Below are 27,675 nucleotides of genomic sequence, written 5' to 3' on the forward strand. Positions count from 1 at the left end.
ACTAATTCCAGTTTCTAAACTGGCAGAAATGGCTTCATGTGTTTTCACTATGTCAGTAGCAGTGTGACTGGCTAACGAGGCTGCTGGCTGACATATAATTAATGAGAATCCCATTTCATGGAAGCATAGAGGAGGCCCAGAAGTCAAGGATTCAATAGAAATCCTAATATTTCCCTGCTTTCAGTACACTTCTCCTCCTAAATTGTTGCATAGAGTTGTTCTTCCCTATTAAACAACGATTACCTTCAGCCTCGGAGGTGGCTGCATTTCCATTGTGGCGAAAGGAATTCCTCTATAAAGTGCTTTGGGAGCCTTCAGGCTGAAAATGCGATCTACAATGAATATCACTGAGTGTAGAAATAATAATGTCTGGCACGTATATAGCACTTAACATCTTCAAATCTCTGAGCATACATTAATTAATCACTATTAGCTGATTTTAAAAACTAATAAAGCATTTCTTTAGCCAGGTAACTCTACTGCTGTAGTGTAATTGGTATTTCCATTTGTTAGTACTATCTTGCTATTACTTTTTAATGCTTTCAGACAGTTCCAGTGTAATATTTCTTGCTGAGTGGCAGCCTAATATGAGGACAGGATCATCATTTAAAAATTATTTACATGCTTTTCCCTGTCATGAATAGCAAATTAGTGTGGCATGTAAATGCATCAAAAGATAGCAATGCACAGAAAAACAATTCTGTTAGCTAAGGGCCATTAGCTGAGAAGCTCCTAAATAATGTGAAATAAATACTAATAGAACTAGTGATTATACTCTGTCTTTCCCTCCAGTCTTAGTTGTTTGCATGAGAAATGTTTTACAGGTTAAGGGCCTCAAAAGCAGTTGTATGCATGTGGAAAGCTTTTCTCTCCTGGGCTTGGGCTGACATCTTCATGGATGGTGCAGTGTCAGATATAGCAACCATCATTGCCATATGTAAATAGCACTTGACATCTTTAATGTCCTGTAGGCATGTTCAGTAATGAATGAAGACAGGGCCCAGTCCTGCATGCCTCACTTGATGAAGTAATCCTACTACTTCTATGGCATGACTCACGGGTGAGGTCAGCAGGACCTCGTCTTTTATATGACGGTGTCAGACCGTCACACGTAGCACTGGGTGGTGATGTCATCGCCGTTAGAATTCTGCTGCAAAACTTGGAGAATAGCTTTTTTTTCTTCTCCCTCTGTGTCTTCATTTTTTACCAGGAGTCTTAAACAGCAGTAAGGCCTGAGCAAGCAGTCAGGATGGGGAGGGACGGTCAGGGAAGCTTGATCAAGAGGCCCAAGTGGAAATCAAATAAATTAGCTTTCAATAAACTCCACTTTCCCAGTCTTAGCTCATAAAGATTCTTTTCTCTGCCAGCACAGGGGTTCTGGGATGACTTCTCCTAAGATACAGACCATTCTTTAAGCCTCCCCACATGAGGCTACATGGTCTAAAATGGATTTATCTTCCTGGCAGTCGTGGTTTTCGGAGGTGAGATGCACCCATATGGGCCACTCTGGTCAAAGGCAGCAACTGTGTTTAATGATCTCATAGCCGTTTTCCAATAGGACTCAGCTAAAGCAGGATCATCCGTGAAATATTCAGTGTCCAATAGATTGTTTTCACTTGGGGCTCAGCAACTACAGAACTATCTACCAAGGGAACACAATAAACCCTTCTCTTTTTTTATTTCTCTTGAGTTGGTTAGTGCCTGCCCTGAAAAAGGTTAGAGTCGTCCCCCTCTAGGGAGCTGAGCCTCATTTGTGATAGTATATTTAGTCTAGCCAGTACTAACCGTACCTCTAAATGCCCTGTTAGTGCCAGTTAATAGTGTAAAACCTGACCCATGACTGCTGAAGTAGAAAGCAGGTTCATCTGAAGATACGGTCAGACCAGGTTAATCTACTGCAGTTCGCTGCTATGTTTCATTTCATGGAATCGTAGAAGTTAGAGATGGCAGAGACCTCTTATATCGTCCAGTCCATCTACTCACTCAATGCTTAAATGTTCCCTGTGGGATATTCACTAGTATCTTGACTTGTCTATTTTAAATATCCCGAGTTGTGGTGCTTCCACCACTTCCCTTCAGAACCCGTATTTGCAACGGAATGGGTCTCATTTTAACCCAGACCTCCTGACTCCCAGTAGAGTATTCTGTCTCCCAGTCCATGCTGCCTCCTTTAAATAGATAAACCAAACCCTGTATTTGGAATGAATGAAGCACTGAATAATGCCAGAGACCAGCACCTGTTACGTGTTACCAAAGGAAGATGAAGTTACGTAGACTTTGTGAATGCAGGTCTATGTATTCTCAGTACATAAAAAGCTCATAGAATGGCCACTGCAGAACTGACATAAGCGTGTTGTTTTTCCAAGTGATTACATTGTCATTTGTGCAGAAGAGGCACCAGCAAGGCAGCAAGGTCTAAAATTAGACCTACCAGATTTTATGTGGTCTGCAGATACATATGTGCCTGTCTTGCCATCTCTCCATTCTGTCCTTGTGGGCAGATAGGACTGAAACGTATAAGGAACCTGATCATTGTAGTGCTCCAGAGAGCAAGCTGTATTTTTAACGTTGTAACCCCGTCTGATATCAAATTCAAAGAAAAGGGCAAATCCTTCCCTGTCCTTTGCTTCTACAGAGCGCCCCAGATACAGTGATATCAGTGCAGTGTGCTGTGGCTAGGGGTAGGAGCATGGAATTCAGTGGATATACCAGGCTCCTCCATCCCCACCCCCATAATGTGTGTGTGTGTGTGTGTGCATATAATTTTTGCATAAGCTCCTGAACGTTGAAGCTGCACTAGTGTCTGTGACAAAACCTGTGGGAAAATTTAATTTCCTTCAATCCCTGTGGGAACCCCCTTAGCTAAAACCAGCTACTCAGCCTTGGTACACCTGTGATCATTTATGTAGTAGTGGTTAGAGGGCCTAACTGCAGTCAGGCTCCAGTTGTTCTTGGTGCTGTATTAACACATAATATAAGACAGTCCCTGCCCCAAAGAGCTTACATTCTAAATAGACAAGACAGGAAAAGGGTGGGTGAAAGGAAATATTGTTCCCACTTTACAGATAAACCTAAGGTTTGATGGTAAGTGGCCCAGATGGGATGTTGGGATTGTTTTGGTGTTGCAGGCTTTTTCAATGGCTAGTGCTTGATTCAGGATCAAATGAAAATTTGTAATAATACATTTATCATAGACTTTCTTTTTGGGCTAGGTCCAGCTGTCTGACATCAGTCCTGTTCATCTGAGACATTTGCCCCTTGAGGTTTGAGTGGAGATCAGGGAGTACTGTCTACAAGACACATATTTCAATATTATAGGAGGGAACTGTGAGTCAGGAGTCCCAGTTCCCATACCCAGCTCAGCCACTGACTTGCTGTGCCCAATTTCCCACCTTGTAAAACTGGGATTATAAAAGGAGATAGTGAGGCTTACTTGGTTATGAACTAATTTGAGCTCCTAGGTGACAGCTGTCTGCAAATGCCATGAAATATATTTCTTAATGTTTTGTATTATAATAATACTTAGCAATGCATTTATTAAAGATCTGGAAATGGGGCTGATTGGTGAGGAGGCAAAATTTGAAGATGGCACAACATTAAATAGGTTAGTCAAGACCAGAGGAAACTCTGAGCAACTTCAGAGGATCAAAAGTCTGGTTAATGGGCAACATAATGCCAGGTGGAATATGCAGGACTGCTAAATGCAAAGTAGTGCCTATTGGAGGCAATAATTTGAACTACTCATTCACTTTACTGGGTTACCTGAGCCTCATTGTGGGCAACTCAGTGAAGATCTCTGCTCAGTCCACAGTAACATTCAAAAAAGCAAACAAAATGAAAGGTAACAAATTCAAAACTGATAAAGGAAATACTATTTCACCCAGTGCACAATTAACCTGTGGAACTCTTTGCCACAAAACATCATGAAGACCAAAAAGCTTACCAGTGTTCGAAAAGGAATTACACATTTATATGGCTAACAAGAACATCCAGAGCTATAATAGTAAATATTACAAATTAAACAAGAATTGCAAAAGGGATATAAATCCTCATGCTTTAAGGTAGCAGCCAATCTCCAAGGGGTTAGGAGGAAACTTTTTCTGTGACCAGAATATCCCATAATTGCCCATTGCAAGGTTTCTAGCAGCCTTCCTTGAAACATCTCTGGCCTGTGTTATGCTGGAGGTCAGAGGAGATGGACATACTGGTCCTTCTGGTGTTAAAATTTATGAGTCTGGCACTTGCCACTACTGCCGAAAGGATACTGGCCTAGGTATCCCAGCTGTGGCAATTCCTGTCTTTGGAATCATACCTGTAGTAGCCATGTGAAGTCTAACATGTGTCTGTTTCTCAAGCAAGGGTTACTTTCTAAAATGCAATAAAAAGCTCATCCTTCATCTTTCATTTTGTTGCTTTAAAGGGGCTCTTTCCAAAATTAGACTGACCTCACAATGATCATTTAGCCTCACAGGTTTCAAATCCTTTCAACATTGTGTGGAAACCATGGCACCATCGGAGATTTAAATTGCTTACTGTAGGATTATGAAAGTGCTTTGGAAAAGAAGCACAAACTTGCTGACACAAACTTAAACTGTGAGTAGTGGAGGAGTCTGGTTACAGTAAATGCTACGGAACAGGAAGGTCCCTTGTCGAGGGTAAAGCCTTAAGTGAAGTGGTCTGTAATTGATTTGTCTGTCTGATGCAAATTATGTGAACATAGACCCACAAAGAAAGGCAGCAGTAACCTCCTAGTGTTGTAATTACCTCCACGAATGTGTCACTCTCTCGGTAGCAGTTAGAGGGCATTTTCAGCAGCCATCTCCGGTTTTATGGCACACTTTATTTGGATTGGTTGGTTTTTGTTTTGTTTAGCTTGTTTAAGGTTCTCTTTCTCTGGCTCCTGTCAAGACACACTAAATAAGCGGGACAGGAAGCCCCTCTTTCTAGGCAGACTCAGCCTCAGTGAGTGTCAGATAAGCTGCAGTGTCTAATTTCAGATCAAATTGTGTGTCACTTTGTCCAGGAGAAGTTAGCCACTGGTAGCATTCATGAGGCTAACTAAGGGGCTGCTGGACACAAAGGAGTTACTCAAACAGCTCTATGTGAGAGCGCAATTAAGGATAGCACAAGTACGTGCCTGATAAAGGAGCAATTTTGTTTTTAAATGGCAATATGATGTGTTACTACAGAATAATGACAGAAAGAATTGAATAGCAGGAGAGAGTATGGAAAATGGTTAAAGCGGTGGACGGGGAATCTGGACTCCCAGCTCTTCCACTGAATCACTGAGTGAACAAGAGCCATTGGACAGCTTTGTCTATTGCTTTTGTATGCCTTAGTTTGGGGATATGTCAAAGTACAGGTTTATCAAACCTGTGTACTTTCAATCCTCTTATACAGATCTGAAACATGTACATTGCTTTAACAGGAGGCTCGAGGCATTTCATATACATTGTCAGCAGTGACTACTGGGCATAAAATGGTTTGATTTTATCAGCAATAGGGATGTGTTATTGAGAACTGGTCTCGAGAGGATTGAAGTCATCATCAGTCACCGCTGGCTGGCACTTTTTGGTCATGTAGTCCCCCTCACAGATAAAGTCCCCTCACCTGAAGCTCTGAAGATCAGACTTGAGGTCAGGAGGAGACATTGCCCAGCCACAGACAGGCAGTATTCACAGGGTCATCCGGGATTAATTTGACTGCACCAGGTCAGTAATAACCCTGTGCAGCTTTTAGATGTCTGGAATAAAGTTTCAGAGTAACAGCCGTGTTAGTCTGTATTTGCAAAAAGAAAAGGAGTACTTGTGGCACCTTAGAGACTAACCAATTTATTTGAGCATAAGCTTTCGTGAGCTACAGCTCACTTCATCGGATGCATACTGTGGAAAAACAGTATGCATCCGATGAAGTGAGCTGTAGCTCCTGAGAGCTTATGCTCAAATAAATTGGTTAGTCTCTAAGGTGGAATAAAGTTGTACAATTTGGCCATGGACATTCAGCGCGACGGACCCTCACTATCTCAGCATGTTGTTAGTTTTAGGTATCTAACTGGAGACACTTAGGTATGCTGGGCACCCAAAATTAGTAGATACTCTCTAGATACTGGCTTCACCTAGGCCAATGCTCAGTACCCCTCTGAAAAATAGCTAAAGTGTGCTGGTTGGCCTAATATCTTCAGCATTGCCTTTGTAAGTAGATGGCGTTACCCCAGTAGTCCTTACACTAACGGTATCTCAGATACACTGCTAATGTCATGGTATCATTCATTGCTTACCAAAGAATGGGTAAAGACGTGGTGGCACGCTGTGTGCCTGTGTCACAGGGGAGTGGTGAGAATATCTGTAAATGTTCATAAGATGCTACTATTTAAAAGCATGTCAGATGGCAACCCCTCCTCAGCCCTGTTTTGAACAAGCAACCATGACATTTCCAAGTGTCCCTAATCTGCCCCACCTCCTGTAAAAAAATATTAGGAGATCATCGATTACCATGAGACCACCCGTGTTTGACACTGTGTGAGAGTACTGCACAGCTCCTTCTAAGGGGAAAGGGTGGGGCACTGACAGAATTATTCTGTCATGATCTGAAAAGAAATTCTGCTTTATGTTGAAGAACTGCACTGCTTACCATTTTCTCACTGGCAACTTCTAGATGACAGCCCCGGGATGTACTGGTATTCTGTGGAAGCTAGACTGGATTTTCTGTGGACACCCATTTTTTCTCTTACTTCCTCTGTTTTTGTTCCCTGGATCTACCTAAGGCTATGTCTACACTGAAATTGCTACAGCAACACAGCTGCAGAGCTGCAGTTACACCGTTGTAGCGCTTCAGTGTAGATATTCACAACGGCGACAGGAGGGGGTTCTCCCTTCACTGTAATTAATCTACTTCTACAACAGGCGGTTGCTGGATCAAGAGAAGAATTCTTCTGTCACCGTAGCGCTGTGTACATGGAGGGTTATATTGGCTTTACTATGTGTCTCAGAGATGTGATTTTTCACATTCCCTGAGCAACGTAGCTGGGTCAATCTAACTTTTTAGTGTAAACCTGTCCCTATGTGCTTGTCTACATGGGGACATCCAGGAAAGTTAATTCAAATTAAATAAAGGTGTGAATTTGAAGTAGATTACTTAAACTGCATTGTGTGAACACACTCGTTCAGAATTAAAGTGGCCTTAATTTTGTTAATTTCAAAGTGAATTAAACTAAACCAAATTAAGGCCACTTTAATTCCGAATAACAGCATTCACACAGGGATTTAATGCAGTTTAGCTGATCCGCTTCCATGGTGACACCTTTAGTTAACTTGGATTAATTTTCCTGAACCTCCCCATGTAGACAAGCCCCAAATTACTTCTATGGCCTCTTATTGGTGTATCTGAGCATCTCACTATCTTTTAAACATATTTATGCTCAGAACACTCCTATGAGGTAGGGAAGTATTGTTATCCCTATTTTACAGGTGAAAAACTGAGCCAGGAAATTTGTCCATGATTTGTCCAAGATCTCACAGGAAGTCTATAGCAGTACAAGGAATTAAACCTAGGTCTTGTGAGTTCAAAGATAGCACCTTAGCCCCTGAACCAACATTGTCAGACTACTTCAGTACTCAGCTTTGAATTCCTCTGGGTTTCTATAGTACAAATATTTTGTAAGGTTAATCACACCTTCATTTATGTAAGCACCCAAGCTACTCATGACAAAGTAGTTCCATGCTGCCATTCCTGCTCCATTCCTCTTCAATGCTGATGACATTTTTCCCTTTGTAGTTTTGACGTTAGTCTTTGTTGACCAAGATATTAAAAAAGGATTAGTGGTTTGGGGTGATTCAATCTGTGGGTTCCCTACTTAGACTCTTTAAGGAGCCTTGATTTTCAGAGAGTGAATGCTCTGCATTTTCTGAAAATCAGACCTCTTCAAGGTGCCTCAATGGGACACTCAAAAATTGAGGCACCCAAAATCACTTGTCGCTTTTAAAATCTTGGTCTATTATTACTGTATTTATCTGATGAGATCAATTTGATGTTTCTCTATTCTTCCATTTGCTGAACTGCAAGAAGCAGGTGACTTCTGTGACTCTCACAAATATTACTCAGACCCACCTCACAATAACTGTCCCATTGTGCTAATGTGTGGACTGAAGGTACATGACTTGTAATAAGAAAGAAGGATGTGCAATCTAATACTTTCAGGCAACATTGTTCCTCACTCTGAGCCAGTGGGGAAAGAACCTAGCGCCTTGAACCCTGATTTTCTGTGCTATCACAGTGTGTTACAGAATTCGATGTTTCTTGTCTCTGATATATTTTGGATAAGTTTTGTCCCCAGATCCCAGCTAGAATTCTGGGCACGGGCCACAGGTTTCAGAATGGCATCTCAGTAACTTTCAAGTTGGATTTTAAGGTTATCCCTGTGAAAATTTGACTGTGGTTTATCTGGGATATAGCTGATCATTGAAGAGAAGCTATTTTAGGTGGTATTGTAGCAAGTCATGCATATTTTTGGATATGTCTGAAGAAGTGGCTGACAGCAATACATCTCACAGTTTTCGGGAAGATGAGACAGATTGTGAGGCAAATAATTGGATTATGGTCAACTCCCCCAGTTTTCCTGGGTTTGTGAGTGGGGAGGGCAATAGGAAATTCAGGTCACCCTGTAGCTCTATCAAATATTTTGCTAATTGCCTCAATGGACATGAGGGAAGGGCAGCTGTAGATTATTAAACCTTATTCCAGAGGGAGAGATGTTTGACTCAAATGGGCTTAAGAGCTGAAACATATTTTGTGTTTAGCCTAATTATTCATAGCTGGTGACTCTGGGTAAATTGCTAGTTCAGCCTTTCACCTCTGGTGTCAATAATGTGCTGAATTAATTTAGGAAAGTTATTACTTCTTTTGAGGTGGGAATCTTTTTTTTTTTTTATCATGACACCTGTTGCTCATAGGTACAAATCAAACGAAGAGTATGTGTATGTGCGAGGCCGCGGAAGAGGGAAGTATGTATGTGAGGAATGTGGAATTCGCTGCAAGAAACCCAGCATGCTGAAGAAACACATTCGCACGCACACAGACGTCAGGCCATACGTCTGCAAGTACTGTAACTTTGCATTTAAAACCAAAGGTAAGAGACAGTCAGCTCCTAGCTCCTCTTCTTAGTGTATTGACTTACTGATCAAACCTACATGGGGGCACTAGTAACAGGGAAGGAAGGGCCTTCCTTGATTCTGGAAAACCCTAGGATTTGGTGGGGCGGTGGCAAGAGAAATCTGTAATTGGCTGAAATTGCATGAATGCTGTGTTATGCTCGAATGCATTCTGCTGAGTCACTGCAAAAAGCAATAACCTCACTTAAGAGTTCACCTGCAGCATAGCAGCTGTGCTGTGATCCAATCTGTGTTTTTAAAGAAAAAGGTCCTGAAGCATAGTTCCAGTAGTGACTGAAGACCATTGCAAATGATTTAATTGAACAGCATCTGGCTGTGTAGGAAAACACCTTCAATTTGGGATTCAAACACAGTCTCATCACTTGGTTGATCATCTTTGGGTGGCTCGTCATGCTAGTGCTCTCAAAGACAGTATTTGTGCTGTGTATTATCATCTTTCCCCCTTGCATGTGGCTGCAGCAGAATATGCATCATCTCAAATTAGTTCTTCCGAGAAGATTGTGCTTTCTAGCAGGAAGCTTGCTATTGATGCACATGGGAATTTGCAACATTTCCCACCCCTAACACAGCCATCGCTCCCCTTCCCCAGCAAACACACCCATCGATGTCTTAATTTACATGATCAGCTATAATGTGGAGTCATCCATCATATGTGCTCTGAGAAAGTGACAGCACAGGAATGTTCCACCAGATGTGTAAAAATCCCCAGCTCAAAATCTTCACTGTGTGACTGGAAGTAATGCAAGCACACAGAGTAAAATTCTCAATGGGCCCAAGTGACTTAGGTGCCTAACTGCCACGTGATGCCAATGGGACTTAGGCACCTTGATCATTTAAGTGCTTTTGAACATTTTACCCATAGCCACTTCTTCTGAAAGAGATGGTAACTTTTGCATGGGTTCTGTTTCTTTAATTGTGGCACAAGAGAACAAACAGTGACCTTTGAGAGCCATTGTAAATAACTATGTAATCACATGGTAAATAAGGCAGAAAACTGGACCACACTTCATCGACCAGGCAATGTTTGGGACACAATCAAGCACAGTTAACTGATAACGCAAATGGGCTCGCTGCTCCAGGGGGCATCCATCAAGTCCTCGAATATTGCAATAGGCTGAGTGGACAATACCCAGTGCTGGTGGCTTTGCTTGTAGAGTCAGCTGAAGATAGTAGGTTGGTAATCACTGGAAATGTGGCAGCAATGGGGAAATAATGAATTTGAAGCTAAATTCTCCTTTCAATGCACACAGCAGATCTGAGTTCCTGCTTTCCCCGTGCCCCTGGAGCTCTCAGGTTTTCTTCAGACGCATTTCTCCTTTCTTTTTCTACTTATTCATTGTCTTCTTTCTGTTTTCCTCTTGCTTTATTCCTCTCCTCTGAGGTTTTCCTTGGAGATGGGAGAAATCTCTTTAGCTGCTTCCCTTTCTTGCCTCCTACTTAATTTCTGTCAGGCTTTTCTTTGGTATGCTGGAATCAAACCATCGTTCTTACCATCTCCAGCTGCTTTCTTGTCCCACAACTATGCCTTCAGGATACATTATGATAGTGGCCTTTTTGAAAGGGGCTGTCGCCTAAAACGACTTTCCCCCTTCAAAAATCCTCTTCCGCTTCAGCAAGAAACCACTGAGAGGGAGGAAGTCAGCATGGAGGGAAAACAAATGCTAGGGTTTAAGGGCAAAACTGTCATATCTCCCTCCAGTTACATGAATGCATAGACCCTAAATTTGAGTGGTCAGAACTCTTGTGGATCTGCAGGGTTGTGAAAGGTAGTTCATGATGATAACCTCAGAATTGCTTGAAAATTGATTTCTTGCTGGAAGTGGGGTTACAGTGAGAAAGCTGGGTATGTAAAATGGATATCTTTTTACTCAGTATAACTGCTCCATGTGCATCTCTGAGTCACAGCTGCTTGCTTTACTGACGTGGACATGCAGGATTCAACAAAGTTACAGGAGAGCTTGTAATATGGACCAGCAACATGATCATTGGCTAAACTCCATTTGAGGAATCTTTGCGACTGGTGATAAGTCCAAGGCACAAAGTACCCAGCTTGACTCTCAGATCCTAGAGGGAGTTTCCAGGACTGGTGGTTACAAAGCTCATCTTTAATACTTCTAAACTGAGTGCATTTGGGTCCTGATTTCACAAATAACCTCTCTGTTCTTTGGTGTGGTTTTGTAACTGCAATTAATTGCAGGGTGCAAGCTACCTGGGTGTACCTGCAAAAATGCAGGCTGAGTAGAAGCCCTTTTACAAATCAGTTCTCTAGGTATACTTTTGACTTTCAGTGTAAAACACAAGGGGGATAGCTATGGAGCTGTCTTCAGTTCAGCTATTGTAGGCCTCCTCAGCACGATCCAATACTCTACACATTCAAGTGGGCTGAAGGCATTTCAACTTTACTTATTTTTATAAGGATCAATGGCTTGCTAAAAATCCTATTTTTTTAAAAAACAACCTTATCTGTGTTACAGAAATTAGTAGTAATTACTCAGAGTGGAACACTTCTTAATATGCTTTTCACTGTTTATCACATTTGTTTACCTTTTGCATTTCTTTCAGTGTGGACAATGCTGTAATATTTGGGTGGCAAAAACTGCAGGGAAATGGTTTTATTGGCAGTTGTCGATCCAAACTGGATCCTGGTATACACGTATGAGGTCTAATCAGGTGCCTGATAAACACACCAAGACGTTCGCCACGTACGCGTAGGCAAGAATATGCAGTAGTGGAGGCTGCCCTGGATCTACCATCCTGCTTTAGAACATTGAGACAGAATCCGAAGGCCAGACCGAGTCCAGATGTTCAGTGCCTCAAGGATTGTAGCTTTTGCCAGAGAACAACAGCTTAGAGCTGCTGCTGACTGCCTAACGCCTCAGCAAGGGTGCGTTTCTGTCAGGGTGATGTCCCTTGGTCTTACTCCAACCAAGGCATACCCACAAGGCAGTGGGGGCTAGGATTTTGAGGCATCCTATAGTCGCCTTACTCTGAAGGTTGGTTCTGGGTGTGACCATAAACTGCATCCAACTGGAGGGCCTGCTGGCAACGTGATGGGGCTACTGATGGCGGGGTAGCTCCTATAAAGTATCACAATGTTGCAACCTTCAGAGAAATGTTTATTAGTTTAAGAAAATAATCTTGGAGGTTTTATTTTTTAATTAATGGAAACATTTGTTTGAAAATATGGACTGTAAAGGTTTATTTCAGAAAGCCAAACTTCTGGCTCAAGTTTAAATGTGCCCCTTTTAATATGGTGCCTTTACCTACCGTCTTATGGGCAGTTAGTATCACTCTTAACAATCCCCAAATAAAAGCATTGTCAGGGCCTTTGTGGAGGTTAACAGGCTTCTTGCCAGGCAGGAGATGAGAAGATATTGCTCTCAAATGATTGTCTGTCTTGGGAGGGTGAGGTAAAGCCTTTTCCTCTTGACTTTTGACCTTTTCTAGGCCACAGATTAGTGTTGGGTGTTTAATTTTTGCCCAGTACAGATAGAATTCTATCCCATACCCATTTTTGGTCTTGTTCACTAATCACATTAGCCTCTCACATTCTGATTGGCTGAGCTTCCTAAACTGTCTGAATAAACTACATTGACCAACTTACTGTGGTCCATGCCACTACATTTGACTACTTTTATGGTGGTTACAAGGGACAAAGAAATGTCTATTAAAGTAAAATATGTTCAGGTAACTGATGTGTTGGCGGAAAATGTTAATTTGATAGTCTAGTCCAGTCACAATTTCCAGACACCAGACTACTTTATGTCCTGACACGTATTATTCCTTTAATTAATTAGACTGCAATTCCTTAAATCAGAGTGTGACAGTTATTGAAGTTAGTGAACATATTAATATATTAAATGCAAAAAAACAAATTAAATGCAATGTTATGGTTGTACAGTTTATTATTACTGGGCCAGCAGATTCAATTTTATGTTAGGCCTGTTTCAGAAACTACAGAATAAATCCAGCCAGCTAAAAGCTCAGGAAGAGTTAACTGGTATTGTAATAGATATATAGATTTAAAAGATGTCATAACACCTTTATGTGCTGAGGCATTTTCTAAACATTTAGAAAAAAGTTGAGAAAGAGACTAAGCCATTTCAAAAAGAAAAGGAGTACTTGTGGCACCTTAGAGACTAACCAATTTATTTGAGCATAAGCTTTCGTGAGCTACAGCTCACTTCATCGGATGCAACATTTTATGAGAATGTTCTCAGACAGTCCTTCAATACCGGTGGTGCTGGAAAAATTTTTATGGTGGGGGTGCTGAAGGCGGAAACCATGTATTTGGGTTATTATTACTACTTCAAGCCAGAGGTGCAGCAGCACCCCCAGCACCCTAGTTCCAGCACCTACCCCTTGCCCCCCAGTAATTCACCAAGTTCCGTTGGTGTGAAGATGAAGAGTAATCTTCAGGAAATGTCTCTATATTCTCTTGTGCAATTGGATGTGTCAGTGGCATTGGAAATCAGAAAATATCCCGACAGTCCATGGATGAATTTCAGTAGCATGTCATCAGTGAGAGACTGTTTTGTAGACTGAGAAATGGAGAGAAAACACTGGTATAAAGGAGAATAGCAGAACAAGAAATAATGTCTGGAAGTTAAACCCAGACATATTCAAATTAGAGACAAGGCACACGTTTTTAACCATAAAGGTATTTAACTATTGGAACAAACTTCCCAGGCAAGTGATGGATTCTCCATCTCTTGAAGTCTTCAGATCAAGATGGAATGCCTCCCTGGAACATATGTTTTTGTCAAAAACAAGTTATTGGGCTCAGTACAGGAGTAACTGGATGAAATTCTATAGCCTGTGTTATATATGAGGCCAGTCTAGATAACCCAGTGGTCCCTTCTGGCCTGAAAATCTATGAATATATACAATAATAACAATTATTTTTTAAATGAAATTTTTGGCTAGATACAGTGGTATAAACTAGAATGTTCCTTTTATTGTATTCCCAGTGGGTGAAATTCATCTCTCTGCAGAGACTAAATCAAGGCCAATTCATCACATAAGTGCTACTAAAGTCCTATTCTGAGGGCTTACATGGGGCTTAGGCAATATACAGGCTTAGTAATGATCCTCTGCATAGAGGTGGATCTCATTCTTTCTCTGTAAAAAGGGAGTCTTGCTGGCTGTAGCAGAGTTGTTGTGATATTCCTTGTACACTCTTTTCAGTAATGTGAAAATAATGTAAAGTCCAGGGAAAGTGGTTACGATCCCTGTCGCAGTTGCACCTTGGCTTTGCACACTCAGCATGTTTCATGATGTACGTTTAACAAAAGAAGGAGAACATGTGACATAGGTGCATTGTGCCCAAGTTAAAGTTGCTTTAGGACTCTTAACTTTTCCATTACCTGCTTTTTATTTTAATTCTGCAACCTGACGGGGGTATTAATGAACTTTACTGAATTTAATTTCCCTGTTTAATTTTAAAGAAAAAATGGCTTCCAACCTCTCTAAACTGCTTTAAGGATTTAAGGAGGCACAAGTGTTCTAACTGTCTCAAGGCAACGCAAGCACTTAAGCTGCTTTAAGTCCTGAATAAGACCCTATAACGGCACAAGAGCTGAGAACATACAATGACAATTCAGAATTTCTGAAAGCACATGTGCAGAATATCTCTGTGTTGGGATTGCTCTGTGTCAGACTCAGATTTAGCAAGATTTCACTGCTTCAACATTTTCAGTGGTTCATTATTTTATTTGGAGCTGGCCAATTTATTTCAAACCTAAGAATACTCTTGAGAAAACTCCTCACTGCAGACGACTTACCTGCCTAATTGTCAGTGTACTCGTTCTACTGTCCAATATAAATGTCTTTCTCTATCACTCTCTAGCTCACGCTCACACCTTCATATTTATTTTTTTGTTCTTCCCAAGCTATGGTAAGTGGAATCAGTTAGTAGCCAGTCCTTGGTTGGGCACCAAATAGCTGTGAATTCCTCCCCCTGAAGTTCTTTCTCAGCTTTTACTTAGTCATTACTCAGGCAATCACCTGTTGATTTCAGTGGGAATTTGCCCTAGTAAGGACCTTACAACTGGATTCTTTTAGCATTAGTTAAGGGGAGTCTAAAAACACCAATACATTTCCAGAAGAACTTCGAAAAACAAAATCATATAATTCTGCCAATTGCTCTAAAAATAATGGTTCTGTTTCTCATTGTTGTAAATCGGCATCGCTCTGTTGACATGCATGGAGCCATGCTAATTTACACCAGCTAAGGATCTGGCCCAATGGGTCTCAATTCTCAGAAAGAACAGTGGGCCAGTGAGAGGCATCCATATTTTGTCAGATGACAGGAGAAATCTTTCTCTTCTGTTCCCCATCCTCTCTCCAGGCTACTAGTTCAGACTTCTAGCTATAATAAGGTATTTTTCAAGGAATGAAGTACCACCGTTATGATAGGGCAGCATTGTACCTACTAATGTTTGATAAGTCCAACAGGAAGAACAAAGGAACTGCCCTCCCAAATCTGCTATTGAATAGGGAAGGGATTCCGCATCCTGTCCGGCCTCAATATGTTCAGAAGCAAGTCAATTAAATGAGGCCTGTTTGACTTTCCTTCCATGGGCTACGTGTTCAGAAATGGATGCTGGAATTGCACCAGCCCAATCTGCGCATGCACCTCAGTTGCAAGTGCATGCCACATAGCTGTGCACACACATTGCCCATTTCATGCACAAATGTGGGATTTGCACACGCATTTTTGCAGGCGCAGCTTAAGCACCAGCATGTGAAAATGTGGTCCTGTCTGACAAAAGGAGGATGAAGAGACTGAAAAGAAAGGGAAGAAGAAAAGGAGAAGGAAACACAGCACGTAAAACGCTACTTTGCTTCATTTCTATTTGACGTGAAGTTGATTTTTTTTGTCAATATAAAAAGAGTCTTAGCACTGGCCAGACAGCGTCCTGGTGCTTAGTACAACTCCCAGTCTAAGGCCAGCTCACACTATAAAGCTTTGGCAGCATAGCTGGGTCAGTCAGGGTGTATGAGAAAAACACACCTCCTAGCTGCTATACCTATGCCAGCCAAATCTCTAGTGTAGACACAGCTATGCTCACAGACAAGCGCTTCCGTCAGCACATCTAACTTTCACGGAGGTGTTACTATGCTAGCAGAAGATCTCTCTCTGTCAGAATAGGTTGCATCTGCTGGCATAGCTATGCCAGCAAAGCGTTTGTAGTGTAGACAAGGCCTTAGTCACACCTCTGGCTTGGCATCATAGTGTGCGTAGCTGAGTGGGGATATGGCTCTTACACTGCTCCAAGGCAATTGCCTCCAGCTGATCAAGGTATAGGACTTCTGAAGAGTTCTCTTCAGCTAGAAGTATGTTGCCTAGAGTGGAACTGGGTTAAAAGCAGGTTAAATAAGGTGGTGGGTCAATGCTGTGGGCTGTAGAAGAGACGCATTGGGTGCTCTGAGATATTGTATTTGCTGTTATCCCCTAAAAATAGCAAAGAGAAACGTCTCTTACTGAAATACAAATCGCGATGTATCTAGGCCAACACTTCCCAGGGTGATTTTCAAATGGGATGAGCACCTCCACTCACAGGGAAGTTATTGAGGATCTGGCTATATGACCAGCTATCAGACCAAAGCAGGGGTAGGCAGAGTGCAGCCTACAGACCAGATTTCCATCTGAGAAGTGGTTTCTCTCTGTGGACCCTGTCTTCCTTGGCTGCACCTCCCTATTAAAGCTAGAGAGGCTGCCCTCTGATCCATCAGATGCGAATGAAGTGCAGCTTTCAGGCTCCTGACTAACAGTCATTGCGATTCTTGTCCCTGTAGTACAGTGTATGCACCACAGTGAATCATTGTGAGCTCGCGGGGGGAGCTTGGTAGGAGTGGCATGCTTGGCAGGCCTCTTTAGTCTAGCTTTCCTCCCAGCCCATGGTTAGCGTTGCCGTAGAATTCCTGGGGTACCACACGCTGCAGCGTAACTCGCAAACCTCTGAACACACAGTACATTTAAGCTGATTCATTTCCTGTGTAAACTCTCACCAGAAGGAATCAGATTAGGGTTATTGTGATGGTAACTGAGCATAGATGGGTCATTTGTGTCAGCTGTGGTGAGCTGCAATAATTTACCGAAGGTAGCAGCAGGGTTTCATTTACTGAGGAGTGTTGTCACTATTGACATTTTGGTATAATTAGTTACAATGGGTCCAATTACACAGTCCCTTCTTATCCTGAACTCCAGGTCCTTGGCATGGCAGGCTCTGGCCAACAGGAAAGCCTGTGCCATGTCGTCTTGTTATGATGAAGTTGGAGAGCTCAGCTAGATATGATTGAGTCATGCTGGGAACTCACCGACCCTTGAAGGAGTTGCAGCAAGAGCGTACATTTCTTCTTCTTATCAATCGGCTCAGTCCACGGAGGAGAGAGGTGAAGGGAGAAGGGTAAAGAAGAGAATAGAGGGGCAATTTTCTTCTTTACTCCTCCCATCATTTCTCTTGCTCTTCTCTTCTTTCCCAGATCCAGGTTCCACACACCCCTAGGCTCCCTTCTCCTGGGTTTCCCTTTTCTATAAGTAGGAATAAAAACTGCTCCATTAGCCTGCTGGGAGAGACAGTTGTGGTTTTGGCAGAATTCTAGAAATTAGTGACAGAAAAGACCTATAAGGCCATCTACTCCATTCCTTTGCCATTCTTTTGTAGATGTGCCTACATCATATCTTGTAGCACTTTCTCCAGGCTTCTTATAAATGTTACAGTGTGACCATGGCCCTGCAGAGGATACCCCACAGCCTAACAGAGCTCACTGTTCACTTCTCCTGATACTCAGCCTCAATATACTTTTTCTTAATCATATTTCTCACTGCTAAGTACCAGTGCAAAATGCTTTAGAGCTTTAGTCTGTGAAGTGTCACTGTTTGGGGTAGGTGTGCTCCTCGTTTGGCCACTCAGCACATGCCAGAACATCCCGGCAGCCCTCCCAGCTAGAGACCTGGGGGTCATTTGAGAAGTTTCCACCTTTCTTTACTGCTCAGATTCTTCTCAGGCAGTTTCAGCACATGAGCATATCTCCGCTTTACAGTTCTCAAACTGGTTGTGAGTTAGCTCAGTTACCTTGGCTAATTACTCGAGCTGATGGGAAATCTTCTGACAAAAAAGTTTTCCATTGGAAAATGCTGACTTGATGGAAGCGAAATTTTCCACTCGAACAGGTTGATTCTGTTGAAATTTTCTGTGGAAAGCAGCAGCTAGGCAGGCTCTCCTGCATGATTTCCTGCCAGCTCCCGGTATTCCTGATGGGCTGCCCAGCTCCCTGGATCCCTTGCTACCACCAACCCCTCTTGACAGGCTTTTTTTTTTTCTTTTTTTTTTTTGTTGAATGGAAATTCTGTTTTCCAGGCAGCTCTGCTGTTATTTACCGTTCTATCCAAATGTTAAGTTACAGGCAGACAAAGTCCAACATAGTTCAGCTGGGTTTTTTTACTCTTGGTTTTTTTCCTTCAGTTTTCTCCCTGGACCCTTGTTTTCTTGTCTCCACCCCACTCCTTGGTCACTGTTAACGGTGTGTCTCCTGTCTGGAGACACAGTGCTGCCTACTATGTGCTGGGACCAGCTCGGATGGATTGCTGGGCTGGGCTGTTATGCGAAGGGATCACCTAACTGTTCCTATTTTTCCTGCTCCTTTTTGGTGCTGTAACAATGCAGCAGTGCGCATGCTGGGGAGTATCTGTGCAAAGTATGTGCCCTCCAGCTGTTCTAGGCTGCATGGTGGCCGTGTTACTCTGAAGTCTCAGGTTTGGCACCTCCTCTCTCTCATCCCAGCCAGCAGTGAAGCAATTAAACAGAAAATCTATCCCTATGCTGCAGGCTGGCTGGCTGCTTGGGATAAAGGCTTCTGCAGAGAGAGCACCTTAAACTGAACCTGCAGCTAGGTCTAAGTGAAGTTGTCAACTTGTTACTCACCCCCTTGCCAGGGGAAAGAAACAGACTATTGATCAAGGTGTTTGTTCTGTTTCCTTTCAGGGAATCTGACTAAACATATGAAGTCAAAGGCCCACAGCAAAAAATGTCAGGAGATGGGCGTGTTGGTGTCTTCACTGGTGGAGCTGGAAGCTGAAGAAGGTACAGATTCTCTAAACTGTGGGCTCTCCCACTGCTGCTTGGAAAACGCATGGTATTTAGGTAGCAGAATGTCCATTCACATGAATGGAGCGTCCAGGTGCTCCAGGTACCCTGGGCACCGCTGGAAGGGAGCTTTGGCTGACCAGACCTGATTCGGCTGCAGTGCCATGCTTGGGGGAAACTCTTCATGGGGGCAGGGGGCATAGATTGTCCCATATCTGCCTATGGGGGTGGGGTTTGCGCCTTCCTTGGAAATATGTGGTGCTGGCCACCATCAGAGATAGGGCACAGGTGTAGATGAACCACTGATTCAGTACGGTGCTTCCTATGTTCATGAGAAGTAAGTAGAGTCGGTGCTGCAGGACGGTGCTCTGTGCACACTGTGGGGCTACACAAGTGATATAATGCAAGGGGGCACTTGGCTGCTGCACAGTCAATCTCTTGGATGAGACATAAATAAATGTCCTGCTCTCTGGCCATGTAAAACCCTCCCTCCAGCGCTTTTCAGTAGAGCAGAGGTGTTAAGTAGCAGTAGCCTGGCTGACTTGTGACGGGTTCCCCCAGGGTGCCACGTGGAACTGGGGTTCCACTGAGTCCTCTGACCCACCAGCCTGGGCTCCCTCTCACACTATTCTGCTGTGACAAGCTCCAAAGCCCTCCAAGTTTGCACTTTCACCAACATTCACACAGGCAGGGACACACCCAGCTGCAGTTACATGCAGGCTCTCTAACCACCAGCCTCCCTGCTTGGGACCCCAGAAAAATACCATCCTGCTCTGGTCAAATCTGGCCAGTATATGGGTTTAACACCCACTCCACCTCTCCCTCAATGTGAAGAGGACTATGCACGCTTGTGGTAACCAAGCTGAGATTTCCCCCAGACACCTTAGTCAAACGCACACTGGTTTGGATTAAAACATAAAATAAATTTATTAACTACAAAATGATAGATTTTAAGTGATTATAAGGGATAGCAAACAGCTCAAAGCAGATTACCTAGTAAATAAACAAAAACGCAAGCTGATCTTAATACACTAGATAGGTAGGATATGAATTGGCAAATTCTCACCCTGAGTGATAAACAGATAAGTGATAAGCAGATTCTTAAGTCACAAGCTGCCTTTGCTTTGCAGCTTGGGTTTCCCAAGTTTTCGTACACAGGCTAAAAATCCCTCTAGCCTGGGACCATCACTTCCCTCAGTTCAGTCTTTGTTCCTCAGGTGTTTCCAGGTGTGGTGTTGTAGGGAGAGTGAGATACCCACATGATGTCATTTCCCCCTTTTATATTTTCCTCCCACTTTCTGGAAAGCTCTTTTGCTGTGACTTGGGCCAAACAGTTCCCACTGTGTAATGGAAAGAAAAGGAGTACTTGTGGCACCTTAGAGACTAACCAATTTATTTGAGCATGAGCTTTCGTGAGCTACAGCTCACTTCATCGGATGCATGCCGTGCCACAAGTACTCCTTTTCTTTTTGCGAATACAGACTAACACGGCTGTTACTCTGAACACTGTGTAGTGCTATCTCTGGGAGGTTTCTATTGTACACAGTTCCTGGAGTAATCCCTGTGCTTGTGTGCATCTCCTCAATAAGCCATTAACATTGATTGGTCTTTTTACTGTTGTTCCTGAAAGGCTACTTGTGGGTGTTTTCAATCTCACAACATGTTTCAGTAACACATACACAGCGAAACTTCATGACTTCCATACAACGATAGTACATACAATCCAACAAGATATTAATGTCTAGCAGATCAAGGCTTTTAGAATGATACCTCCTCACAAGGCATACTTTGTACAAAACATATCCTAATTATATGACAATAGTGAATAAGGGGGTGCCAGGGTATCAGAACCTTAAATTCCCCTCTCTGCTTCAGCTGGCTAGAGCATTCTGCACTGCTAAACAGATGCTGCTCTGCTCATGGGTCATGGAGTGCAAGGCAAGAAGGGATGCCCAGATCAAAGTGTGACCTCCTGTAGCTGCATCGTGCTGCTGGGTGAAGTGACCCCTGTGAATACAGCATATGAAGCCTGATGCGAGAGTCTTTGTGAGATGCACTTTGTAAATATCTGATCATACAATCCAGATTATCCCTTCCTCATTGAAGGGGCTCCAGGGGAGGAAATCTCCATGAGGATCCCCTTGCCCACATCCGGGGCATCGGTTTTCCTCCAGTGGAAAAGCATGTGTGGCCTATCTCCAAATCTGAAGCCCCCCTGGGATGCACTCTGGCTGTGACTCCTGGTGGCCCCCATGTAGCATGGTTCCCACAGCCTCCTTGTGGCTACCCCCATGAGCCTCCAAGGAAAAAATACAGCCTGGAGCTTTGTTTCCAGGTGGATCCCCAGGGTGCTGGAAGGAGCATGATGAGCATCTCCTGATCCCACCCCCAGCTGACCCTGTTCTCCTGTGTGGCCGACCCAATCTCCCCACACATCCTCTGCAAGGTCAGGGTGGGAGGGGGTGAGTGCCCCGGAGATGGGCAATTCTCCTTATCACAGGGAAGGTAGAGATTTGCATGCAGAGAGAGGGTCCTTTCCATGTGTGTATCCATGGGGCACAATCTGGGCCAGTAATGACAGTACCTAGGGCGTCTCTCAGCAGTGAAGCAGATAATCAGAAAGTACTTAAAACTTCATGGTGTTGTCAGATATTAGCTGGGTTACTCTGTATACTTAAAAATCTATTTACCCTCAATCCTGTGCTTAGTTCTTTCCCCTACGCGCAACCCCCCCCCCCATCCCACCCCCATTTAAAGGGCCTTTGAATTCAAGAGCCTCTTGTGTTCCTGTGAACCACCTAAGTTTCTTTAGTACAGCAGTGTCTCCCTTGCTCCATGGTGTCTGTAGCTGAGTTTCATTGACATCGGCCCAATAAGCAGGTCTCTTCCCTGTGTGTCTGAGGAGCATCAGAGCAGCGGGCTGCAGCCCTGAGAACGACGGCCTTCTGTTTGAAGCATGAGTAGGGCTGCAGATTTTTCGTGGTGGTGAAAATGTCACGGATATTGTGAGGTTTGCCCAGGACTTCTCTTTGTGTCCCTGATTTTAATAAACTCACCTCGCAGCAGCAGCTCCTGTTCCTGCGAGCCGGGCCCAGCTTCCCGCTTGGGTTCTGTGACCTGGCATGTGGGGTCACAACGCCGCTCATTAAAATTTGGCCCAGACACCCCTTCGTCATGACAGAGGGGTGTACGTGCCAAACCTGAGTGGCCTGGAGAGGGAGCTGGGTCCAGACTGAGGGACAGAAGCCACAGCTGCAGGTGAGTGTAGGCTCATTCTCCATCACACCCTCTGGGGACAGCACCCAACCCCTCCCGAGCACCTGCCTAGGGTAGGACCCATCCATCCAGGCCCCCCAGAGGCAGGACCCAACTCCCCTCGCCCCGGGCCTCCAACCCCTCAGGGGTAGGTGTATCCTCCTGCCCACTGTCAATGGTGCTCCCATGGCTTTACACTCCATTTCCCCCTAAACCCTTTTACTCCATTTACTATGACAGCTCTGAAATGTCGAGGGCAAGGTGAGAGATCACCAAGAGTGGAGCAAAAAGAACTAGGGAAATCCTAATGTATACTTAGCTGTGTGAGCTAAAGAAGGATATTTTATCCAAATGGTTAGAGGCTGAGCTCTGACAGTTGCTGAGGGTTAGATGACGAGCTCTTTGGGAGCCGTTAGATGTTTTTATGATTGTTTTTCTGTTTCCTTTAGTGAGGCTCTCGGTATCGTGGGCTGGAGGCTCCGTGCAGGGATAAGTGGGAAGAAGCCTTCAGGGATGGCAGATGTCTCGGCGTGCTGGTGGGATTTGGAGATTGTTGTCAGTGGGTCATTTGTATAGACAGTAAATATATTTTAAATATACCTCTACCCCGATATAACGTGACCTGATATAACACGAATTCGTGTAGAACGCGGTAAAGCAGCGCTCTGGGGGGCGGGGCTGCACACTCCGACGGATCAGCGCATCAGCGTGTCTGGCTCTGACATGCTGCTCTGAGCAGCGTGTTAAGGGTGACGGGCCGGGGCCGAGGGATTGGATAAGGGGCAGAGGGTCTCGGGGGGCGGTCAGGTAACAGGGAGCAGGGGGGGTTGGATGGTTCAGAGGTTCTGGGAGTGGGGCAGTCTGGGGACAGGGAACGGGGGCATTGGATAGGGCGTGGGAGTCTCGGGAGGCCTGTCAGGGGGCGGGGGTGTGGATAGGGGTCGGGGCAGTCAGGGGACAGGGAGCCGGGGGGTTGGATAGGGGGTGGAGTCCTGGGGGTGATTAGAGACGGGGGAAGGTCTCTGGAGGGGGCGGTCAGGGGACAAGGAGCGGGGGGGTTGGATGGATCAGGAGTTCTGAGGGGGTCAGACAGGGGGTGGGAAGTGACATTAATAACGGAAATGCTCGAGGCCAAAGCAAGTTCAATATAACGCGGTTTCACCTATAACACAGTAAGATTTTTTGGCTCCCGAGGACCACGTTATATCGGGGTAGAGGTGTACTGAGGGGGAGAAATGATACACCTGTCCCCTTCACCGTGGGGTTTGGCCCGATGGCGCACAGAGCTTCAGTACAATGTGCTAGGTCAACATGACGTTCTCCATTCACAAAGCTTTGCAGAGCTGATGGGACACCACTGACCTCTTCCTGCTGCCCCCCATACCCTTCGTCACCAGAGCAGCTCTTGCAACTGCGTTTAGCATTTCTCTTTTTCCTTCTACTGCCCCTCCCAGCCTGAGCCAGTCTGATTGTCCTGGCCTTGTGCTGAGTCACTTCCCTAAACCAGCAGAGTTCAGTTTGCAGCAGGCTCACAGTGGCCAATACTTTACTGTCAGGCCTGGAAATTTACTCAAATTCAGAAGCTGTCATTGGAAGGTCTAGTAATTGAACCCTCTGGGGAACCCACTCTTCACAAAGGCATCACATGAATTTTAATTAGGGTTGTCAACTTGGTAATATTTCAAAAACAGACACTCCAGTAGGAGTGCCAGAACCTGCCCCGCCTCTTCCCACCCCCACCTACCCGAGGCCCTGCCCTGCCTCCTCCCCCAAGGCTCTGCCCCATCCACTCCTCTTTCCCCCTCTCCCCCATCTCTCGCTGCTTTTCTCCTCCCACCCTGCCTCCCGCTTAGCCAGGGCTGTGAGCTGCAGCCGCCCAACGCAGGTAGGAAGCAGCCCTGGCTGAGTAGGGCTGGTGCCAGTAATGACCGGACATCTCCCCCACCTGCAGTAACCAGACTTCGGGTGTCTGGGCACTAGGCCACCCTCACCCTTGCTGGGATGTGGGCTGAAGTCTTCTGTGTTTGGTGAAGATACCATTTTAATAAGGCCCTGGGTTGAATTTATACCACTGTGAATTCCACTGGTTCCCATGATGTTTTAGAGCAGAAGTAGGCTCATCCTGAGGAATCTGCTAACAATAGGGATGATACTTACTGTACAATGGTTTAAATTCATGTCTGCTCATTTTTAAACTAGCACTCAGGACACCACATTCACGTCTCTATATGTTCACTGGTTGGCTTTGTTAAATTGCCACGAAAGATATTTTCATGGGGCAAAGGTTTAGTGCAAAAGAGTCTAGCTCTATAGGACATGGCTCAAAGCTCTGCCCAGACCGTCGTGAATCACAGCACCCTTGAGGGTAGGTGTGTACATGACATTCACGAGGCCACACAGAAGGCAGGCACGACAGTTAGGATTAGGGGTTCCTAGCGCCACATCCCATGGTAAGGCACTCGACCACTCTACATCTTGTGCACCAGACTCTGATCCCAGTTACACAGGTGTAAATCTATTGGAACTCCACTAGTTTTAGTGGGTCGACACAGGGGTACCAAGGATCAGATTTGGTCTCTCTGTATACACAGAGGACTCAATTCCCCAGGGATCACCGGTTTTTCACCTGTGATATGAGACCCACATCCAGGCAGACAAGTGGCAAGCAGTGATGGGAGGGAGCATTTTAACAATCTCACCTGGATGTTTTTTTGAGAGAATTGTTTAAATAAATCTGATGAGGTTTGTTAATGTGGTTTAAAGTAAAACGCAGCCCCGTTACTCCTAAGCAGGGAAGCTGCTGGTTCCCCCCCTACCAAGGTGGTCTATAGGCAGAGGAAGCACAATGGCTTTTTATCCCCTTGCTGCTGGTGCAGGTTACATTGCCGAAATGGATGCTTTTCTTTCCTTTAAATCTGACTATGCTTTAGGCTTTTGTCCTGCTCTTAAAAGCAGCCTTTCATTCATGCCGAGGCATTCTTTGTTTGGCAGGGGCATTGCCAGAGTTCAGAGTGGGGGGAGCAGGGCCAGAAAAAAAACCCCAGTCTAGGATTTGCTAGTGATAGTCCCAGGGGAAAAGTGTTAGTGCGGCGTTAGCCAGCGGAAGCCTGCTCCAGTGTCAGATTGCTGGAGGTCTCCTTCAGTCTGTTAACTCACTTAGAATAATTGATTAGCTGATGGCTCCTTCAAATCTCCCCCTGCCCTTATACTACCTGCACCTGATTCTTACTCAGATCAAAGCTTGATAGGAGAGGAGACAGTTGCTACTGAAATTTTGGTTGCTTGATACTCTGAAAGCACAAGGATTGTTGTAAACCTTTTCATTATAGTAAATTAAAACTAATGAATCATATTAATTGTGTGAAGCTTTTAAAAACCTGCAAATCAGAAATCCTATTTGTGCAGCAGATAATTGTAGGCTGCAAAGGCCAGAACTGCGAGAGCTCAATTCAGTCATTCAAGGGAATGCTTTCATTAATTATTTCATTCAATCATTCATTGCTCCGATCATACAGGGTTAATAGTAATGTATTGTGAGCAGCACAGTGTGTGAGCTGTTCTAAAGCCATTCAAGGCTGCAAGCTGAAAGGAGTATTCTGATTAGGAAAAGGAACGCGCTAAGCAGACGAGAAGGCTGCATTTGTCTCTGCCTTTGGTCTCATTTTTTAAAAAATACCATTAAACCAAAAACCCTGTTAAAAATCTGCCTTTCACCCAGAGGTCACCTGGGAGAATGCTTAGCAGACGGTTGGAGTGAGTGTCAGCTGGGAGGCCTCTTCTCCCCTCATTAAATCATGTGTCCATGCCTGTTTGTGAATGAGCACTCAGTTCCTGGACACCTGCTAAGCTCAGTGAGGGAAAGGACCTGCCTAGACTCAGGAAAGCACAGGGGTAGGACTCCATTAGCTTTCCGAATGGAATCCTCCTCCATTTGTTGATGTTGGCTGCACCGCTGCTGTCTGGACTGTGTAGCTGTCTGGACGTTATTGCATTATGCAGACAATCCATGTAATTTTAGAATTACAAAAAATATGCAGTCTCCGCTTCCTCCCATTTGTGTTTGTGTAAAGGGGACAGGGGAAGAATGTGTAAAGGTGAAAAGGGGAAGGCTTGGTGTCAGAGCAACTCGGGGGGGGGGGGGTTCCTTTGGTAAAAGCAAACAATTCCTGGGCTTTTGCCCAAGTTTAAAGCATTCTGCATCATGACTGAAGAGACCCGAGGCTCAGAAATGCAGAGTCTAGCATCCATGCAAAGGGCTAGAAAATCATGTACGATCCTGTAAGTGCTGGGGGATGGATGGATGGATGGAAGAGGGAAAAGATACAGAGATGTCTTAACACTTGCCTTCACATGAAATTTAAAGATCATAGCTCCATCCCACATCCCAGATTTTCTCACTATCACATAGCTTCCATTGCTGGCAGGGCACTGAGTTGGAAAGAGCGTTCTTTTTTGTAGTGAAAGAGACTGTCTTTCTCTTCTTTTAGAGGGAGATCAGTACAGAACCATTCAAGGGCTTGCCCATCCAAAAGTGATCATTTCCAATTGCAATGAGCTATTCTAGGAAGACTCTCTGCACTCTCTTTGCCATCCGTTTCTAAAACTGGCTGTGTTTCACATGATGGGTTTATTTCTATTTAAGGGACAGGGGAAATAGAGGACTTTTCCCATTGCCATAAAAGGAGACTCTGGGTCTGATCCTCTGCTCTTTCACTCAAATTTTACCTTGGTGTAATTCCACTGAATTCAGTCAAGCAATACAGAGTGGAGAATCAAGCCCATATGCTCTAGGCATCCATTGATATGTGTCACTGCCCAGACACATTGTCATAAAATGCCCTTCCAGCTTTTCCCTTCCCATTCTCTGGCCCGCTGAGTTCAGAGAATCAGATTTCTCTTGTGAAACGTTCTGGCCTTTGGCTGAGTTTGAAGCTTTCTTTCTGCACAGTGGGAACATGTCAGGAGGGCAAGGCAAAATCCACTTGGGGCTCCCCCAAATCTCACTCATTCCGATAGTTCCTGTGTGGCAAATGTGGAATACTCCACCACATAGAAATGGATTAGCTTTACCCTAGCTTTGTACTGCTGACCGTGCTGTGCTCACCGGATACTGTCAGTGCCTATCTATTATTCTGTCACTGCCAGGAAACCAAACAGCCCAG

At 44.4% G+C, this 27,675-nt stretch overlaps 1 protein-coding gene across 7 annotated transcripts in view; it reads left to right on the forward strand.

Moving 5' to 3' along the window:
* The window catches only part of HIVEP3 (HIVEP zinc finger 3), a 493,107-nt gene that overhangs the window by 447,947 nt on the left and 17,485 nt on the right, over positions 1–27,675 (forward strand). For all 7 annotated transcript variants that reach the window (XM_073317990.1, XM_073317989.1, XM_073317994.1 and 4 more), the window contains 2 exons: positions 8,949–9,124; positions 19,157–19,255. In XM_073317990.1, the coding sequence (XP_073174091.1) occupies positions 8,949–9,124; positions 19,157–19,255 (275 nt within the window). The remainder of the gene's footprint in view (positions 1–8,948; positions 9,125–19,156; positions 19,256–27,675) is intronic.

Source organism: Lepidochelys kempii, chromosome 19, assembly GCF_965140265.1.
Source record: "Lepidochelys kempii isolate rLepKem1 chromosome 19, rLepKem1.hap2, whole genome shotgun sequence".
Lineage (NCBI taxonomy): Eukaryota > Metazoa > Chordata > Testudines > Cheloniidae > Lepidochelys > Lepidochelys kempii.